Source organism: Canis lupus, chromosome 34 (assembly GCF_003254725.2).
Source record: "Canis lupus dingo isolate Sandy chromosome 34, ASM325472v2, whole genome shotgun sequence".
NCBI classification, from domain to species: Eukaryota; Metazoa; Chordata; class Mammalia; order Carnivora; family Canidae; genus Canis; species Canis lupus.
Genome location: NC_064276.1, coordinates 32,493,236 through 32,515,424, shown reverse-complemented (window position 1 = coordinate 32,515,424; position 22,189 = coordinate 32,493,236). Strand labels below are relative to the sequence as shown.

The 22,189-nt window shown below is 38.0% G+C and overlaps 1 protein-coding gene across 1 annotated transcript in view; it reads left to right on the top strand.

Annotated features, from left to right (window-relative positions):
• Positions 1 to 22,189, top strand: part of WDR49 (WD repeat domain 49) — a 124,885-nt gene that overhangs the window by 67,717 nt on the left and 34,979 nt on the right. The window contains exons 8-12 of the mRNA XM_025425482.3: positions 5,440 to 5,604; positions 8,835 to 8,950; positions 17,775 to 17,905; positions 20,235 to 20,333; positions 21,963 to 22,127. Of these exons, the coding sequence (XP_025281267.3) occupies positions 5,440 to 5,604; positions 8,835 to 8,950; positions 17,775 to 17,905; positions 20,235 to 20,333; positions 21,963 to 22,127 (676 nt within the window). The remainder of the gene's footprint in view (positions 1 to 5,439; positions 5,605 to 8,834; positions 8,951 to 17,774; positions 17,906 to 20,234; positions 20,334 to 21,962; positions 22,128 to 22,189) is intronic.

The window sequence follows — 22,189 nt, the reverse complement described above, 5'->3', positions numbered from 1 at the left end:
AGGTATAGAAACATACATGGAACAAGGCAGGAATAAAAGCAAAATCCATATTAGCCAAAAAAAGGGGAAGTGATATTCTTCTGACTTTGCCCCCTAGTTCTTGTGGGTACCTGGTGATTTGACCTTTTGCATTGCTGTTTCCTTTGCCTAGGCTTTCTCAGAGCCCCCAGCTTTGCATTCACTCTGCTGATCTCTACCTCTGTCTCAGTTATAGTTTTCTCCATAATGCTTATCACCGCTAGACTATACCTACCTATATATTTATATATCTATATAGCTTTTTTCCTCTTATTTTCTCATCTCGGTGCCTCTCTAGCCCCGCTAAATAAATATAAGGGCAGGAGTTTCTCACCGCTGAATTCCCAATGCCCAGATCCTACATCTTGCATATTTTAGGTATTCAATAAACTCAAGGAATGAATTTGAGGGATCCCTGGGTGGCGCAGCGGTTTGGCACCTGCCCTTGGCCCAGGGCGCGATCCTGGAGATCCGGATCGAATCCCACGTCAGGCTCCCGGTGCATGGAGCTTGCTTCTCCCTCTGCCTGTGTCTCTGCCTCTCTCTCTCTCACTGTGTGCCTATCATGAATAAATAAAAATTAAAAAAAAAAGGAATGAATTTGAAAGAGCAAACTACAAATTAACTTAAAAGAGGTAATAAATAAGATTTATAAATGGAGAATTGCTGCCTTAAAATATTTGGGCCCTTTTTCTGTACCAGTACTTAGATATTATCATTCTCCTCACCTCACTACTTACTAAGATGTAACTTCTAGAGATTTGATGTACAATAGAAATAAAGTTGGTAACCTGCTTTATATTATGGGGCCACAAACAGCACTGACTAAAAAATAGAACTATAAACAGCAATTAAATCAAATGTCCTCATCCCTTGGTAGCCAGCGACATCGGCTGCTGTAATTTTTATTTCCCTTCTTGCTTAGACCTAGGATTTGGAATGCATGTAAAGACAACTAAAATGCCTACTGTTGTTGGAATACAAGAAGACAATTAAGGGACATGGATACAGCCTCACATCTCTTAGAATCGTCTCATTGGCTGTGACAGCTTCAGATGAGGGAGACATGAAGACCCACATATTCCTAAATGGTTATTAACTCGGGTAAACAAGGCAGAGAACAACATTTAGCTCCTCAGGGCCGCTTGCACTAGAGGGAAGTTATTAGGGGAGTGTCATTTCTGCTCTGCAGACTGTCGGGGCACCGTCCTCATGGGCTGAGGTCTTGCCTGGTGAGAAGCAGCCAGAAATGAACTGAAAACTTGAAGAGATTTGGTCTCCTCAAAATCTGGCATGTAAATATGATACCAATACTTATCCCTGAGCTCCATTCCTGAGAAAATCACAGCTTGCTAAAAATAAAGTCCCCACCGTCCTATAGTCAAGCCATTTCCTTCACCTGCCAAGTGATGTTAAATGCATTCCTCTCTCACCAAACTTTGCAAGTCTTTCCACCTGCCTTGCTATTCTTGTATTCTTGATATTGTCATAGTGACAGAAGAGTCTGGTTAATGCTGGTGGTATGTCTGAGACATGGTCAGCCCTCGGTTTTCAGCACATTGTTTTCCTGGAGACTCCACCTTACGGCAGATTGCCATAAAATGAGATCTGACTGGCTATCCACTGTTGTCATTATTGATTCAGGTTTCATGAGCAATTATGAAATGAGCAGAGAAAGGTGCTAAAAGCCGATGAATAGTATGTTAGGGCTCAGCCAGGTGGTCAAAGGAGGAAGAGTTTTGCTGCAAAGCAGCAAAATGTGGGAGTTACTAACTCCTGATTGAATGTCTACAGCAGATAAAAGTAGGGCAGTCGATGATTAGATGCTTTGTAATGTGGGCGATGTCAGTCTCAGGAAGCAAATAAGTCTTTTCCTTGAACATGGTCTCATTGTACTTTGCCCCCCTCCCTTTTTTTTTTTTATCAGAGAATGTTCATCTTTTTGTACTGAAATGCCTAACATGCAAGTGCTCAATAAATACATTTTGAATAGAAATAGGTAAAGTCTTCACAACCTTTAACTTTTTCTTTAAAAAAATACTGTCAACATTTTCACTCTTGCTTGGAAAATTATGTTTCCACGGTTTTGTTTTTAATGAATACAATTCAGATTCCTAAGTAATTATATGAGAAATTCACCAGTATGATATAATTTGAGATTTCAGTGTACATCTACAATCTGCTTTCTAAAGCTGTAATTGTCTAAATTCACTGTCATGGTTGAAAGAAAGCAAGATATTAAATATTTTCCTTATATTGGTTTGGATATGAAAAGTGGTATCACCCAAAATAGAAAAATAAAGCTTAAATAGGATAGTAACACTAGTTAACTTTTATGGCTCATTTATTGCATACCATTCACTGTGCTTTACAAATATTAGCTTATTTAAACTTCTCAGAAATGGTTTGAGATGGTTACTGTGATTCTTTCTGGTCTGTAGGGGAGGGAACTGAAGCTTAGAGGTGTTAGGCACTGAGCCCAAGGTCAGACAACTGACCTTCAAACTCAGGCATCCTAGTCTCAGACTCAGGGCTCTTAACCACTAGGCATGTTGCACAAATCAAAGCAAAAAGAGGGACGCCTGGGTGGCTCAGTGGTTGAGTGTCTCCCTTCAGCTCAGGGAGTGATCCTAGGGTCGTGGGGTCGAGTCTCACATCAGGCTCCCTGCTTCTTCCTCTGCCTATTTCTCTGGCGCTCTCTCTGTGTCTCTCATGAATAAATAAATAAAATCTAAAAAAAAAAAAAAAAGGCAAATAGCAAATAGAAACCAGGCAGTTACCTGGAGTGATAATTGAAGAGATATGTCACATTATTTCAGGTTTGGGCAATTTTGTCCTAGAAATTATACTATCGTTGAACAATGGTAATTAAATATTTAAGCTACTTTTGATTTTGTGAGAGACCATGTGTAACATACATACAGTTTTACATCATTTAAAAAGTTGTTTGATTCCGAGTTGTAATTTCAGGGAAAAAAAAGGATACAAGACATCATGTGCTCACAATCAGTTCTTTGCTCAATGGTGATCCTTTTATTTTCCAGTCTCTCCTCTCCTTTTAACTTCTGAACTGCTGTTTCGGGTGAACATCTCTTACCTGGACCTAATACAGCAGCCCCCACATGGTCTTTCTGCAGCCCCAGTTTGTTCTCTACACCACTGCCAGGAGTATCTTCACAAACCAACTAACAACAACAAGAAAAAATACCGTGTTGCTCTCCTCCTCCTCAAGTACAATGATTGCTGCTAACTTTGAGTCATACACTCCACTGATAATCCAATGAGAGCTAAGGCCCCTATCCCAGTAAGAACTTTACACACATGACTCATTATTCTGACATTGCTCTTTTTTAATATTTTAATTCCAGTTAGTTAACATACAGTGTGGTATTAGCTTCAGGTGTCCAGTACCGTGCTTCAGCACTTCCATTCGCACCCGGTGCTCATCACAGCAAGTGCCCTCCATAATCCCCATCACCTACTTCACCCATTCCCCCATCCACCTACCCTCTGGTAGCCATCAGTTTGTTCTCAATAGTTAAGATCTCTAGCATTGCTCTTTAGGGATTTCAATATCTGTCACCAACCTGCTGCCTCACCTGCCATTGCACTGTTTATTTATCTCATCATCTGCACTCTGGCTGCATTACACTTCATATTGCTTCTCATGCTTAGAATATTCTCCAAGTTCTCTCTTCTAAGCACACTCTTAATTATCTGGGATGCCAAGCTGGAATACAGAAGGCCTTATGATGTGTCTGCCATAGACAGCCCATGATTCAAGCCTCATTATATAATCTTGGGAACAGTACTTAGCTGATTAGAATCTCAATTTCATCACTGGTAGAATGAGGGTGATAACGTTATTTATTTTACAGAGTTTTAATAAAGATCAAGTGAGATAGTGAGTGTAAAGGGCTTGGCATCCAATAAATTCATATTCCTTTCTTCAATTGTAGATTGACCCTCCTCACCTTTTATTCCCCATCCCCCATCCCAGGAGTAGATTTGGGATTTTCCTCCCTGTGCCCCTACTGCAACCAGGGGTGAGCCCTCTAAACTTGTAGTATTGTTTGGGATTTATCTGTTTCTTGTCTGTTTCTCTATCCAGACCAATAGCTCTCAACCCAGGCTGTGGACTTACATAACCTGGGAAGCTCATTAAAAAAATGCTCCTTCTTCCTTCAATTAAATCAGAGTCTCTGATCTGGTGTACAGTCATGGTTTCTAAAGTTCCCCAGGTGATTTTAATATTCAAGCCTAGACTATAGATTCCTTCAGAGCAGGGATTCATTAGTGAAGCCCTGCTGCTGTCATGGAGCTGGCCACAGAGTGGATGTTCAGTGCATGCCCAAAAAAACGAATGAACGCATGCACACATGATGGCCAGCCATCCAGGCCTTCTGAATATACATTCAATCAACTTGAACCTATTTAATTATAAAAATGCAATGCTCAAAGTAGCATATCATTGATAAATTTACCTTTATACAATGGTAATCAGTACCTGTGCAGATAAAGACATGATTTAAGTTTTCTCAAAGTCTAGATGTTGCTTCAGGCAACTTCCTATCTACTTATTTGTGTATTCAGTGTTTTATTTTTTTGTTTGCTTGCTTTTTCATTCTTTTGGGTCCCAAAGTCATACGGTTGGGGGTGATTTTACTTTCTTAAAGGATGACTAAATACCTAGAGCTGAAATTAGCAGTTTACTTGCCACCATAAAATTTCTCACAGTCGGGCTACTATATATAATCCTATCGCTTCTGGCCTTTGTTCTGTTGCCTTCCTCTTGGAGTGTATATGCAGATTTATATTTAACCTTCCTGTGTTCTTTGTTTTTAGTGGCCTATCAATAATTGTGTTCAGTTGTAAAAATATATACAGCACCTTGAGAAAGGGAGAAAAGGGACTAATAGCATTGAAAGCGGCAGCTCTAGCGGTTTGTTAAAATTCACTACCCCCCCATAATGTCTGGTAGTGGTTTCTTTTCTGAATGGTAAATGGAGGGTGATATGCAGTCAAATACTTCTTCTCCTATAGTGAATGGTGTCAGAGCACCATGACTAATAAAATCAGCTTTCTCATCTAAACACAGAAGATTTTTAAGTTTATTTCAGTAGGATTTGGTTCCAGTATGGCCTCTAGACAGTCAGCTGAACAGTGGGTAAGGGAAGTAGATTCCTATCTTTGCTGGTAAAGAGAACCATGACTTCATTTCCTCTGTTCCGGCTTAGGAATCAAAATGTTATCAGCTTAACCAAAAGAAAGAAAATACATCACAAACATGTCTCTAACTATTGTGAGGTGGGGGTGCGGGATCTCAGTAGTGGAAATCCATGGGTTAGATATTTTTATTGAAATAAAAATGGTGTTCTCTGGGACTATATTTCATTTCTTTATAATGTTATTTTCTCTTAGGTAGTCAGCTCTGATGTGGGGTCTACTGTTTCCTTCTGGATGATAGACACTGGGCAGAAAATCAAACAGTTTACTGGTTGCCATGGCAATGCAGAAATCAGCACGATGGCCCTTGATGCAAATGAGACACGGCTTTTGACTGGCAGCACAGATGGGACGGTAAAGGTGAGAACACAGTGATGCTCTTCTATCCACATACAAGGAGGGTAAAATACTATGTGAGGAGACGTAGCTATAGCTCTATTTGCGTTTGCCTTTTTGGCCATGCAAGAGGAAAGATGGGGCAAGAAGAGTTAAATAACCTGCACCATCTAATAACAAAGCTGTTAGGAAAAAAAAAGCCTCTGTGGAAAATGAATAAATGATCTTTCTGAATAAATTATTTAGACTAAAAATGCAACTTGGCTTACTTATCTCAGAAAGCCTTTTCCAGTGTTCTGGATAGAGGACTACTTTGGGGAATAAAATGTCCAAATAATTTTCCTATGCTTCAGCTAATGCCTCTAGTTTTCTTCTCAGTTTATAAAATGAGAAATCAGGGCAACCAAGTAAACTTTTTAAAATGGCATCGATGTAAATTTGGGGGCAAATGAATATTTTAAAATCAACCCATGTTATAACTTGCACGTTTATGTGAGGGGAAGTGAGACAGTAAAGAAGGATAGTAGGAAGAACAATCATATTATTTATTATCATAAACTAACAGTATTTAATACTTCCATTTCTCTTATTTTGTGACTATTACTAATTTCTTCTGGGAGAAAGGTGCTATTATACTTTGCAAAAATAACATTTTCATGCAAGGCTTAGATATTTGTTCTCTGAAGTCATGTCTACCAGTGAATCCTCTCTGCTCCCCTCAGCTCTGACACTAATGACAGTTTTTGATTGGAGATGGCTTGTGACACTCGGAGGCAACAGAAGGCAGTTTCCCAGAATAAGCTTTGAATGGTTCTCAAACTTCTGTCATAACTAGAATCAGAGGGTGTTAATTAGGTGTGCCTTCCATGGTGAGGTGTATGATGCATGCAAGTAGGCTGCGAGGGAGGGTAATGGAAAGTCATCTGGATATGTGGGTAGAACATGATGGAAGTTGGAGCCAGGAATTCAGGGGGATTCCAGAATGGCAACTGTCAGTGTCAAGGAAGTGCTATGGGGGGTTGCAATGGGAATCTCTGGAGGTCAACAGAACTGGGCCTTTGGGAAGGTTAATGGCTTGAGGCAAGGACTAGGAGCGTGGGTTTAAGTAATCTAGTTTTCAGGAGAACTGGTAAGATGTGTGAAGCTAATGGGACAAGTCCAACCCCAATAGTCAAGGTGGAATAAAACCAGAATAACTGGGACTGGAATTTTAGACAGGCTTAGGCAAGAGGAGCAAGTGAGTATCCCACTTACTAGTCTTAGGGTAAAAGACTGAACTGAGAAATAAAACAAGTAGACTCGGTTCCTTTTAACACTTTCTTGTCATGTTACCCGGTTATAGGGTCCAGAGTAGGGAAGACTTGCAGACGGTTGCTAAAAGCTTGCAGATAGTCCCAGCTAAGGGACTTAATAGGTCCTGGGGACAGTCAGATCTTCACAATACCTATTTGTGGGTATTATTTTAGGTGGGTTTGGTGAAAGCCATGTTTAGAGGAAAATGAAATGACATAGGTGATGAGCATGTGCGCCCTCTAACATCTCAGCTCAAGCCTTGAATCTTAGAAGTTAATGTGAATTTAGTAGAATAATCACAGCTTTTGAAGGTATATTTGTCTTTATCATAATAGCACAATGGAATTCTGAAATCTGGCAACCTCTATGTAAGATGCATAAATCAAGGTTGAACTGCTCTGGACATGTTCCATGGAAAGACACGAATGAATGACATTTTCCAATCTCATTTATAATTTAGAACCCAAAACCAATACCCATGTCATCCGGGATTTAAAAGTACTGCCCTATTTATCATGGTTTTGAAGTACCTGATTTTTAATTAATTAATGTTTTGAATAATTAATGTAATCATACAATAAAATTTGAAATATCAAAGAGTTACACAGTGAGAAGAAAGTTTCTTTCTCACCTCTGTTCACAGCTCCTCCCTTGTAGCTACTGCTGTTACTGGTTTCTCGAGTATCCTTCCAGCCAAAGGGCAGCATTTGTTTCTTAACGACAGCCCAATATAATATGTTGTTTGGCATTTTACATTTTTCTATCTTGGACATTGATTCATATGAATGCATATAATATTGTTAGCTAACTTTTATTGCATGTTTACTAAGAACCAGGTACTGTCCTAAGCACTTTACACACACCCCCACTCACATGCAAATGCACCCCCCACATCCTCCCATATATATATGTATCTGTATCCTTGGTACTATTATTATGCCAGTTTTACAGAGGACGAAACTAAAGCCCAAGGAGATAAATAAAGCAAATTGCTAAAGGCTCCATAGCTGGTTCAGTTTTGGCAGAGCTTAGAAATCTAGAAATGACATATTCTTCTTAATGGCTACATTATATGCTACTGTATGGATATTCCATAGTCTGATTGTTTAGTCCCTTATTAATGAGCAACCTGATTGATTCAAGAATTTAGCTTTTATAGACAAATGCTTTAAGAATATCAAAATATTCAAAATAATTCCATTTCACACACATAAGTGCCTCTGTGCAATGATTTTCCAGAAGTTGAAAATCAAAGGGAGTCTAGTCAAAGGGTATATGCAATTTAATTGCTTAATTTATTTTAATTAAACTTATTCTCTGTAAATGATAAAACAACAGTGTTTCATGACAGAGCTTAGCTTTAACTGCTAGTGATGTAATGATGTTCTGTTGTAAAGTTCACTCATTGGGCCTGGGTCCTCACCACCTGCTTGAGGAAGTAAACTCAAAAGTGCTTGTGCCTCTGTAGGCCTGGGTCTGGCATCCACTATCAAATGGACATTTTACTGGGAGAAAATGGGAAATCTATCCATAAAGACTGTGTTTCAGGCTCTATATTAGATGTTTAATCCTCCAAATATTCCAGAGGAGTAAGTTTCCTGTGTCATAAATGAGGAAACTGAAATTTAGATAGATACACTTAGAGAAAGAGCCAGAATTTCAACAGACTCCAAAATGTGCCTCTACATGATTTTACAGTCTTCTCCTTAAAAATACACACTAACTTAAAACCTTTGAATCAGCTATTATTAGAATAGATGGATAGGGTTATAAGTAGAGTAATAAAAATAACAGGTATATTTAAATGGTGAGAGAATTTTCTTTAATTATGACATACCTTAAGTGAATCAGCCCTAATCCAGAATATAAACACAGAGGTTTAAAATAATCCTGTGACTCTGTGTTGTTTTACCCACTGAAGAAGACATTTCCTATTCTTGTCTCAATTTTTTCTCTTACAGGTATGGGACTTCAGTGGTTACTGTCACCACACACTAAATGTTGGGCAAGAGGGAGCTGTGGAGATTTCACAGATCCTGGTTCTCCAGAAGACCATACTGGTTATGGGTTGGGAGAGGTACGGCGTGCTTCATGCAAAACTGTAGGGAGGCAAAAAGGAGAATGTTATTTGTTTTTTGTTTTTTTTTGTTTTTTGTTTTTTGTTTTTGTTTTTTTTTGTTTTTTTTTGAGAATGTTATTTGAATCAGAATCTGAAAGAGAAAAGAACATAGAAATCTTGACTGATTCGGAGTCATTAACTTGCTGGTGAGCGAGGTGGGACTGACTGAAAGCTTCGTGACTAAAACATGGTAAGATCACGTAGCTCAAGCAGCTTTGAGAGGTGTTTATAAGGCTTTCTTCTGGCTTTTGGAATCTTTTTCTTTAACCATTCCAGACGGGGTCATAGTTCCACTTTCTGAGTATTGACTCTAAAAGTTTCCTAGACTTTGTAGTCAATAAATTCCTAATGTGTAAATTATATTCTTTCAAGTCTGAAGGAAACATATTTCTTCTTCTTTTGTTACTTATTTTATATTGCAGCAAAGAGGGATATAGGCCATGGACTTCTGTATTAGCACTTCCTTCCTATCAGTGCAGACAGGGGCCTTTCACGGCCTGTTTACTGTTCTCGAGGAGTAATTCTTTCATTTCATTATAAGGAAAATTACTTCTCTTTCTTTTTCTTCTGAGACAACCAAGGGATCATAAACAGGACCTCTTCTATGGCACTGTATAAACACTAGGAAAATTAAAGTGTGGTATTTTCAGAAAGTATATTGTCCATAATTTCAACAGTTCACAAAGTGTGGCTCTAATAGGTAATTTGCCCAACATTATTCACTGTGGAATTTTGATCTTAATGATTTGAAGCTAGGATTCAAATCAAGTTTTATACCTAGAAAATTAGTGGTATATATTTGGGGACTTTTATCAGTCACATGAAAGGTTTTTTCTTCTAATGCGAATGCGTATATGCAGACTGCAGACTAGAAAACATAGTGCCAAATACAGCTTAGTTTTCAGGGATAGTTTAACTATAAGGAAAGAAAGTAGAATCTGGATTATTCTACTTGATATTAAGAACTAATTCAATAATCCTCACCTTTGAAAGACAAGGCTTCTTCACATCCTGAGAAGAGTCATGATCCATTAAGGACTTCAATCTCCAGAGACAGTGGCCTAATTATTTCTATAATTGGGCTGTGGCAATAAATCAGTTTAATTCTCAAATATTATGGCGTGGTAGAGGTGAAGTATATGGCTGATCCAACTTAAGTTTTGAACGTAACGAAAAAGAATTTTAAGAATTTATCAGCATATGTCAAAACTTTGGAGATACTATTCTCTTAATTATATTTTTAAGATATCCATAGTTAGAAATTACCATCAAAGGTAAGGCTTTTTTTTTGATTGGCTTAGGCAAGTCAATTTTAAAAGATTAAATGAGTAGAGTCCTTTAGAAGTGGTTTAAAGGACCTGGCGTGCCTGGCGGGCTCAGTCCATAGAGCATGCAACTTGACCTCTGGGTCCTGAGTTCAAGCACCACGTTAGTCATAGAGCAGAAGGAAGGGAGGGAGGGACTAAAAGGAAGGGAGGAAGGGAACACCTGATGTTTTGCTCTCTCTCGATGGGTGGTGACTTTCAGTGATCTTGGAGAGGGAGATTTGGGAAGACTGAAATGAAAGAGGGGACAGTTGCCACTCCTTCCATCCTTCCATATCTTTTCTATCTTCCACAAGGTTGTCAGGAATTGGATCCCTTAGTTGGAATGGAATGTTGAAGGAGTGCATTATCAATTGTATTGTTTCACTTTTATATTGGTAGATTTAAAAATTATATTTTCGGGGTGTGTGAGTGGCTCAGCTGGATGTCTCTAACTTTGGCTCATGAGGATCATGATAGCAGAGTCCTGGGATGGAGGCCCAGGGCAGCAGCAGGCTCTGAACTCAGTGGGGAGTCTTCTTGTGCCTCTTCCGCTGCCCCTCCCCCACTTGGGCTTTCTCTCTCTTTCTCAAATAAGTAAATAAAATCTTTAGTAAAATTATATTTCCTAAGTCAAAGGTCTTATGTTAGGACAGATTTTATCAGAATTTTGTAAGGTCCTTTACATTAGGAGGCATTCAACAGAGTAGAAAATGGACAGGTCCACTGTTTGGTTATAGTTGGAGAAGGATGGTCCATTAAGCCAAATTCTCAAGAGTTTAGTGATTAAAGAAAAAATAACTGAGAGATTGACAGCTTATTGGGCTTTTTTTAAAATCTAGAGGGAGGCTGTATGAGTTAAGCCGTAGCTTGAACTTCAGGCTCTATCTAAATAAAGAGATTGGTTTGGTAATTTTGCCCAGGATAAGATAGATATTACATTTATTGAGTGAAGTACCTAAATATGCATCTGATTTATTTTATTTATTGTGATTTGTAGCATTAGACCCTTTGCATACATTATCTAACTTAATCCTTAGCTTCATTTGAAAGGTAGGCAATATTTTGTAGATATCTCAAGCTTTATCATCAGCCCTTATCTCTCTAAGCTCACTTATCCATTTGCTTTCTGGACACGTCTGCCTGCAATCTCAAATTCAACATATTCTAAGCTGAATTTATTATTTGTTCCCTCCTCAAAACCCACTTTTTCCCTCTTAGCTTCAGAGCTTGGGTTAGCAGCCAGAGACCTGAATATCCGCCTTGGTTCTTCGTTCTCACTCAACTTCACAACCAATTAGTGTTACCTATTTTATATGCTAAATATTTCTCAAACCTATTCTTATTACTACTACAACTATATCATTTAGGGCATCATTTCTACCTGGATCAATGTCACAGCCTTCTAATTTATCCTTTTCTCTGGCAATGTCTCCTTTTTACTTCTTGAATAGATTCTGCACATTTTTGCTATAATAATTTCTTTCTAGAATGCATTGTATCTATGTCACTTCCTTTGTTTAACACCTTTCAGGGTGTCTACAAAATAATTTGAAGCTCTCTCTGGCCTGGTCCTATTCTTAGTATCATTCTCACCCATTCTTGGGTACATTCTAATAATCTCTTCACCCAGTGTGGGGCTCAAATCCACAACCCCACAATCTAGAGTCGCATGCTCTTCTGACTGAGCCAGCCGGTACCCACTTGTGTACTTTCCAAGCTTAAATGTAGGAACCTGCTGTCAGAGCATTCCCATGTAAACCATACTGTTTCATACCCCTTTGCCTTTATTTTCTTCCCTTCTCTAGAAATCGCCATCTAGCTTCCTGTATTTTATTTAACACAGAACTAGATTATAACATTTAACAAGTAAGTGTAAGTGTGTGTGTGTGTGTGTGTGTGTGTGTATAGTGTCTCATTCTTAGTAGATGCTCAATGATATTTGTTGGATGCCTTAATCAATGTTCATTAAATAGGGAATCTGAGAATTAGAGAGATTAATCACTCATGGTCACACTAAGAGTAAGAAGCAAGCAGGATAGTTATTCAAATCTATTCTCTCTTCACAATAAACCAGGAATCTTAAATATTACCAGTCTTCTTTCACAAGGGAGAAGATGCATTTTGAGAAAATGGATAGGCTTATTGACATTATAAAGCTAGTGGGCAGCCAAATTGAAATTCCATGGCAAAGCTCATGCTCCTTCCAACATTTCTGAGTTACAAATAGAGTCATTAAGTCATGGGAGAGCAACTATATTCTTTTAAACAAGTAATCTGTTTGAATAGGTTGGTTATGTCAATCAAAGCTGGTCAATCAGTTTTGTGTGTTTGAAGAAATACATAAGGACTATGTTTTATGAACGAGCACTGGATGTTACAGGCAAGTGATGAATCATCAAATTCTACTCCTGAAACTAATAATATACTCTATGTTAACTAAATTGAATTTAAATAAAGTTTTTTTAAAACCTGTTTTTATCAAATTAACATATCAAAGTTTTAGCTTACTATTATTTTTCCCTTTTTCTTCCCACAAATATTTTTAAACTGCACCTAGGTAGCAAGCCCTGAGTTAGGAACTGTGATGGACTGAATGTGAAGAAGTATGATTCTTACTGTCAAGGGCATCGTATTCTAATTGGGGAGTCAATTTACATGAGGCAGACTAAATGATAAATGCCACTGTGAAATGGTCCTAAGGAAAACCTGGATTGAAGAGCCCATATTGGTTTCTAGAAAACCAACATTTATTAATATCTAGAGAATATGTTAAATCCATTAAAAAGAAGAAGCCTCCCCCCAAAAAGAAGAAGCCCCGAAATCAGAACTTCTAAAAACATGTTTCTTAACATTTTAAGCAAAATATATTTAGAGACAAAACTGTGAATTGACATAGAGCCAGTTAAGTAATGCTTGGTTAAATACCTGGTCTTATTTACACTGATAAAATGAATAATTAACTTTGCATCTGTACATAATATGTATAGGTTTGGTAAAAATCAAATAAATAATCATAATAGTTTAAAATTTTATCCTTCCCTAAAATTCTATGATTCTATACTTTATAAAAATAGACTCAGAAAAAAAAAATAGACTCAGGCTTTTAGTTTCTCCCACTGTATTTCTTTTCTTCCTGTTAAAAGAGAAATATCTATTTATGAAGGTTTGATCTCTGTAAAATAGCTAGACTTATACAAATATATAAAAGAGAATCTTTTGTATAAGTTCAAGTAATTCTGAAACTCTTATTGATTGCATCTTTCACAAAGCTCCGTAAAAGTAGGTGCTCAGTAAATAGCTGTTGATATAACTTGATTTCTAAAAGTATTTTTAAGTGAAATTAGATTAGGGATTTGAAGTTCCTCAACAATAAAACTTATCTATTACAAGATATTAAATTCTTAATAATTGCTTTACTATGGTACTATAATTCTACGTGACTCAACTGGTTTCTATTATTAGCATGAGAACCAGAATGAACATTTCCAAAGTGTAATTTTCTGAATAATCATGTTGGAAGTCAGAAGGGGGACAGGTATGTTGGAAATTTACAAATAACCCTCAGACCTAATTCTGTGATGGCTTTTGTGTCCAAAATTTGATTCTAATTTTAGGAAAAAGAATACAAATGAACTGATTTCTGTTGAACTCATTCTCTGTCTTTGAGATACCTCTTTTAAGGATAAAAAGCAATGGACTGAACAAGGATAGATTCTTATGATAATTGGACTAACAGCACACAAGCAATTAGGCTCTCTGGGAGCAAATAGTTGATTGTGTTCTTTTGTTCTCTCCATGACAATTACTACATGATAAGCTTTGGTAAATGTTATTTTCCCAGCTTTCATCCTAAAAGAAATTGTTTTTTTTAAACATTTTTTTTTTTTTTTTGTGCTTGACAGGTGAACTAATTTTGTTCTCACAGAATTGGTCATTATATTTACATTCTGAACGAGAGATCTGATCATCTTCACAGATGACAGTGATTCAGGATCTCAGATGGGAGGTGTGGAATGGAACTAGTAAACTCCTTCAATGTCAAAAGAACAAATCCCTCAGACTCCTAAAATGCCTTAAAATTGGCTCATTCTGCACTTCAATTTAACTCTTGGCAAACGTACAAACTAAAAAAAAAGCTATCTTTGAAATGGACCAAGTGAGAAATGCAGTGTGGATTCTTAAGGTATTTTAAGGATAACTGTCATTTCAATTGAAAGTTTCAGGTTAGGTTTTAAGGGAAAGGTGGCAGCTAATTAGTTTCTCAAGATTTTGACACACAAGGTCAAATATCAGAAGGGATGGTTTTTATACCATCTCATGAAATGCATTTTGTGCCTTTGGCTCATATTACCTAAATATATCTAGTTAGTTTGAGTATCTTGGCAAAAAGACATTTGACATTGAATTTTGACTGAGAGATAATAGAAGTTATATGGGATTGACTTCTCTCTCATTCCCACCCCACTCTCTCCATCTCCAAAGGGTAATCTCTTCAATCAAACCTACGATTTGGTAAAAAAATAAAAAAAATATATGTAAAGCTCTTATGAGATTCATGGCAACTTCAGAACTGCAAGGTACTTTATTTATAGTATCTTATCTTGCTAAGCCTCATATTAATGTTATCTAAAGAATATTAGTATTCAATTATTGATTTTTAAAAGAAAGAATAATTCATACAATTCCACAAATATTTATTAAATGCCTATTATGTGCAGGTGCTATTCCAAGCACTGCTAATATAGAAAGGAAATAAACAAAGTTCTTGCTCTCCTAGAGCTTATTTTTGGCAGAGAAGACAGTAAATAAATAGACAAGTAAATATAAACCAAATGTATAGGGTGAGGGATGGGAGACTTGAGGGAGAGTCTTTTAAATTTTATTTTTTTAATTAATTATTTTTTTAAAATTATTTTTTAATCTTAAATTTAAATCAAATTTTATTCTGATGGAAAACTCCAAGTAAGTAATAGTGCTCCCCACCCCAAATTTTATTTATTCAAGTATATTAAATATTACTCAGTGCTCATCACGATAAATATACTCATAATCCCTTTTACCTATTTTTCCCATCCCTCCACCCATCTCCCTTTTAGCAACCACTGGTTTGTTCTCTATGTTTAAGAGCCTATTTGGGATTTGTGTCTTTTTTCATTATTCGTTTATTTTGCTTCTTAACTTCCTCATATGAGTGAAATCATATGGCATTTATTTTTCTCTGACTGACTTATTTCACTTAGCATTATACCCTTCAGATCCATCCATGTTGTTGTAAATGACAAGATTTCATTCTTTTTTATGACTGAGTAATATTCCATTATATATATATATATATATATATATATATTATTCTTTTGACATTGAAGGAGTTTACTAGTTCCATTCCGCACCTCCCATCTGATATCCTGAGTCACTGTGTCATCTGTTAAGAGGATCAGACTTCTCATTCAGAATGTAAATATAATGACCAATTCTGTGAGAACAAAATTAGTTCACCTGTCAAGTACAAAAAAAAAAGAAAAGAAAGAAAAGAAAAGGTGAACCGTATGTACCCTATGGCTTCCTGTGGCTTCATCAAATATTTAGCTGAACATTCATATTATGCTTTGAATATCAAGGGTAGAACAATAGAACTATTTCTAAAAAAGTAGATTGGACCCCAATAATATTGGATCTCGAATAACATGCCCACACATTAAAATTTGCCATGTAGAGGATTGAAAACTATGAAATGTTTTTTTTTAAGATTTTATTTATTTATTCATGAGAGACACACAGAGAGAGGCAGAGACACAGGCAGAGGGAGAAGCAGGCTCCCTGCAGGGAGCCCAATGCGGGACTCCATCCCGGGGCTCCAGGATCATGCCCTGGTCCAAAGGCAGATGCTCAACTGCTGAGGCACCCAGGCGTTCCTGAAATGTTTTTTAATGAGGCATTAGCCTCATATTTGACCTGGGTATTCCCTCTGCCTAGAATGCCTTCCTCTTCTAAATCCTACTCATCTATCATGGTCCAGTTCAAACATGACCCTCACTCAAACTTCTGAAAACACTGAACTAACTAGGAAGCTTACACTGGCTGTTTAAAAAGAAAGGAAGGGATATGGAAACATATCACAGAGATGGAGTCTAAGGATTTGATGTGACAAGAGAAACACACAGGAAGCTGGAATGCTGGTCTCTTGATACAAACAGGGAATTTGGACACCAGGACCAATTTAGGACCTGGTGTGGAGGGAAGATGAAAACGTTGAATTCGTTGATATATGGATATTATATGGAATTGTCACCTGGCAAGTGGGAACTCCTCAACACTGGGAAAGGTTATGAGTGTAGATATATTTAAGAGCCATTTTTATAGAAGTAAGATTGGAACTTGTGGTGGTGTACAGAATCCCTGAATGAGCCCACTTGAGCAGAGAGAGGGGAATCGGGGAATGACTATAAGAAGGTCTATAATGAAAGAAGGGGAGAAAAAAGGGAGAAGAAAATAGAGAATAAGGAATGAAAGATAAGGGAGGCAGGAAGAGAAGCGGGATGTACTAGAAAGGAGAGAATTTTCAGGAGGAGAAAGCCACATCCTTCAGAGAGTGAGGTCTTACAGTGACAGAGCAATTTGGAGACCTTTGGAGTGGTGGGAATAGAAGCAAAATTTCGGGTAGGTGAAGAGAGAGTGAGCATGAAGACCCCAAGCCTGTGGTTACAAATGCTCATTTGAGATGTATATGCCTCTGGAAGGAAAGAGAGACTTCGTATAGTCTGGTAGTCAGAACTGAAATCATCAAGTGAAAACAAGGTGGTACTGATGCCCCCCAATTTAATGTTCATGCTTCTCCCTTCCCTACCAGGCACCAGGCATTACATTTTCTGCCCATCCTGGCCTGTCAAATTCACAGAAGTGCCCCAAGATATTGGCCTTTTTAAAACTATTATTTCTGTTCAAAATGTATCTGTCCAGAGTTTTATTCCTTTGGAGTGGCATTTTCCAAGACTTTCACAAAATGATAGCTCTTCAAGATGCTATGTGATGTAGGACTCTGTGATCAGGTAAGTCTGGAAAACGCCACGGGAAATGTTAACATGTGAACTGTTCTGGAATCTCTAATGAAAAGAAACTTTACTAATTTTGTTTAAACTACTGAGTATTATTTCTCCACAGACTCATCTCCTTTTTTATTGTTACTATCAAAAAACTCTTCGTGGTTCTATGGTACCTATATGGGCAATCTTTGCTTTAGAGTCTTGGTAATGGATAATTAATCTGATAAATGCATATATGTTTGCTGTTAATGGCTGTGAAAGGATAATTAACTTTCTAATATTAAATATTCATAATGTACCAGAGCATTCAAAGAGGTAATAATAAAAAAAAAATTAATGTGGGAGGTTCGGGATTATGGATGACAAGTGGATGCTGACCACGCAAGATCTATATCACGTTTGGATCCACAGCTAAATCCTATTTCCTTTTTCTAGGGCTATTACTGTGTTTCGACTACAAAACTTCAATCAATTCTTCATCCAGCCTGAAAAATGGAAAGGGGAAATACAGCACCGTGATGATATCTTGTGTGCTGCGTTTTTACCTCCACAAACTCTTGTTACAGGTTAGTTGAACCTTCATTGGACAACCAGTGGTGAATTTTTGGTTTATTTTGGCTTAGTCACGCTTAAAAAGCCTTTTCTGAACTGCAAAATAAATAGGTCTCTTGGGGAGTTAGCCTTTGCACTGATAGATACTCTCCGTCCTTACTTCCAGGGTAACACGTTAGTGGTTAGGACTGTCAGCTCTTGAGCAAGGCTACCTGGCTTCAGATCCTGGCACCACCACTTTCCAGGGCATCATATATTTTTTTAAGGTTTTATTTATTTATTCATGAGAAATACACACACAGAGAGAGAGGAGGCAGGGACATAGGCAGAGAGAGAAGCAGGCTCCTTGCAGGGAACCTGAGGTGGGACTCGATCTCCAGACCCTGGGATCATACCCTGAGCCAAAGGCAGATGCTCAACTGCTGAGCCACCCAGGGGTCCCCCAATGCATCATATTAAACAAAATATTTAAACTGTACATCACAGCTTTCTCTGGCAAATAATAATATATCAATATCTTGCTTTATGGTGGAAATTGAGTAAGATAATCTGTGTAAGGGCTTAATACAGTGCTTGACACACAGTAAGCTTGTCGGTAAATGTTAGCTTTTATTTTTATTGTCCTTTTCCCAGAAACAGCATTAGGGATGACAGGAACAAATCATACTTCTGTGGCACTCAGATGTTTCATAATGGGCACATACTAAGCCTTTGGCACAATTTAGTCTAAGTAATTTTGGTTAAATCCTGGCCTCCCCAGATGTCTAGAAATCCAAGCCCCTAAAACGATGCACAGGCATGCTTTGATGTGACATATAAAAGAGGATCAGAAGTTTGTTGTATCATTTCTGGCCAAAGCAAACAATTTATAAAGATAAATTACACTATGAAATTGTAGAATCCATATTTTGACAGCCTAAGTTCTTTTCTTTTCTTTTTTTTTTTTTAAATTGAACCCAAAGTGTCATCAATTGGGAGGGATGAAAACTTATAGGAAAAGATCCAGGATATCTATGAGGTGTTACAAGATAAGGTTTACTGCTCTGCGTGCACTTAACATTTCCACTGTCTTCAGGACTTACCTGGTTACTTTCCAGTAGGGCCAACTCTGGAGTTGAATTTGCTTTATAGCTGGTAAAAGTCCACCCCTGCAGCGAGTATCACATACTGAAATGTGCTGGAGACAAATAAACTATAAGGCTGCATCTTTGTTATTGCAAAAGTGTCATAAGATACCTTTGTGACTGCTGGATAGATGATTTCTTCATTGATTCTCATCCCACCAGTCCTTTGTGAAAAGGTTTGGTTAAGCACTTTACAACTTAAGCATTTCAAAAATCATAGGAGAAGATGGATACTCCCACGTACAGCCAATCCATGCAAATCCATCATCCTTGGCCCATTTTTGGTTTATACGGGTTGCTTTTTCCAGAACAATAAGGAGTTTAGTATATATTACTCTTCTTTCTCCAAATGCCAAGAAAGTTACCATCTATACATCCCACTCAAACTCAGCTCTTCCCATCTGCTCTTCACTCAACCTTGACACTCTCCTCAATAAAGAGGTCTCCTCGCCTCGCTGCTGAGAGCACCGGTCTGGGCACGCACTGCTCCTCCCCAGGACAGGCTTGGTCAGACTGAGTCTCACTATTTGGGCTTCTCTATATTCTCTGTGATGAGAGGTAGGGAAGGAATTTCTATAGGGAAAGTTTTAGGATTGGAGAAAGCGTTGTTCAATAAAGAATCTTGGAGGGAGGGAATGAAAAGAACACAAACACACACACACACACACGAATAGATGTGGGAAACAGAAACCTAGAGGGATTTGATTTATATATTATATAAACTTATATGATAGTTATTAATGATTAAGAACATTTTTCAGCTCTTATAATATGCTAGGCACTATTCTAAGTACTTTTCATTCTTCACAACAACACTATGAAATAAATACAGTTTTAATCCAGTTTTATAGATGAAGAAAATTGTGGCATCGGGTAGTTAAATCACTTGCCCACACTTACACAGCCAGTAGGTGGCAGACCTGGGAATCAAACTCAAGTTTAATTACGAAGCCCTTACCCTGAATACCTTATTACTATTACATAAAAAGGCCAGTAATTTCTATCACGTTGAATACACAGGTTACCCTCTGAGGATTGTAAGTCCTCAAGCTTAATAAAAATACTAGTTATCGTTCATTCATGTTTCCAAAAATGCAGAGAGTACTTTCTGTGTGTCAGATTGCGTGTGAGGTGTTGCTGATAGTGACTTCTGCTCGTTTCTGTGGCTTATGTTTTCCAACTTCCTGGCAATCTCTCTTCCCCATGCTGCCTCACACAGGGAGTTATGATGGAGAAATTGTTCTGTGGAACAACAGCACAGAAAATGCTCATTGCGTCCTTCACCCCCATTACCAGAGGCGGCTAAAATCAAAATCAGGTGAGTGCAAGTTTGAAACTCGAAAGGCATGGAGTCAGACCACATAGGCTTCGTTGTTTATGCATGTACCTGATGCAGCTTGCTCCTCAATTATAGGTGATTGGCTATAGGCACCGGGGATTAGTGAGACCGTTGTCTTGTCAAAGTGACTAAAGAGAACCTTGAGATGTACTTGGCTTAGCAAGTTCTCCATGGCGTGCTGTTTCTTGTCTTTATGCCACATCAGCTTTTCTGAATTACTGACAGCAGGGAGCAGGCCTCTCATTTCCATCTACTTTAGTTTTTGCCAAGAAGCCTCACCAAGTTGCCTTTGGGGTGAACTCTGGTACCCCTTGGTAGGAAAGTAGGAGCTCGTGTTCACTTGATAGGCTGCCCAGGCGCAGTCTGGAGCTCGCGTTAAATATTATGCCACCTGGAAATCTTAAATTATTTCTTGCTTTAGAAACCTGTGAAGAGCATGAGATGGGAGTATATTGTATTTTATGGGAGTTTAGCAGAGCATATGAATATTTTATACTTAAGCAAAATGTCTTGACAGTCGCCTTTCACATTTTATTTCAGTTTCCTGGGATACTGAAGATTTTTTCCTTAGGATTATTTATTTAGGTAATGAAGATGTCATTCTTCCCGTGGCCCAGTGAGGTTCTGTTGTCCCAATTGGATAGACATACAGGGCTGAACTGGGCCGTAGGAAAGGACAGGTCATCCAACACAGTTTTTTTTTTATGTGAAAGTTGAAGGAGTAATTTGTTACGAGTAAACCCTTAGAGATTTAGGGCTTACTTGCCCAGGCACAAAGCTCTTGGCCTGCTTTCTGTAGGAAGAGCTAACCATAAGGGTTCATTTGAACCCTCTGTGAATTGGGTGGAATTCTTCTTCCCCTTCACATTGGCCCGTAGGAGAGTGACCTCTTGCTCTTACAGCAAATCTAATTGTGGCTACGATTAAAACCACAGAGAAGCAGATAAGAAAAAAAGTGCATAATATCAAACTTCTAAAGATAAGAGAGGCATTGCTAGAGATGTCTTGCTTTGAGATTTGGAAGATACCCCTGTATAGATTTTTTGTAACTATGTGCAGATTATTCATTGATTCTGAATATCCCCAGTTTTATTAGTGTGGCCAGGAGATGACGTCACAAAATGATTGAAGTTCCACCAGGAATATCCTCCCCGGGGTAACCCCTGAGCAAATAATACTGCTAAAAATGATCATTTAAGTATATTTAAATAGTCATTATAGCTCATGTTCATTACACTATTTGCGAGATCAATATGAATGATTAATAAGCCAAAATGTCATGGTATTAGAGTCACATTTGTCTTGGGCATGTCAGGATTTCTAAGATGTTAACAGTCACAACAAAATGAAGTGCCTGTGAATTCATATCAAGGGAAAACACAGCGTGTGTGTAAAATGCAAAACAAAACTGGAATCAAATGATCCTTCAAGTTGGTGCTGAAGCAGTGACTAGGGGAAGGTACCATGGACGTTGACTAGAAGCTTAATGGAGACTTAAGAGGGTCACCAGAGACCGTGATGCAGGTGGGCCTGTTGTGTTTCATAAGTAGTCACTTGAAAAGCAGATGTTTCTCTTCCCTAAGACATCTAGCTTTGTGTCCACCACAGATACAGAGCCTCACAAGCTTTTCAGTGCTGGGAGGAGCCTCTCCACCTGCCCCAGCCCAGACCAGGCCGCCCTGGGAGCCCACTCCTTTGAGACCGACACCAAGGGCAATAATGCCGTTGTGAGGCTCTGCTTCCTTGAAGCAAGAACAAACACCTCAGAGACAGGTAAGATATACAATCCCATTTTGACTGCAGATTGGCATATTTGTAAAATGTTGGGAAAGGGA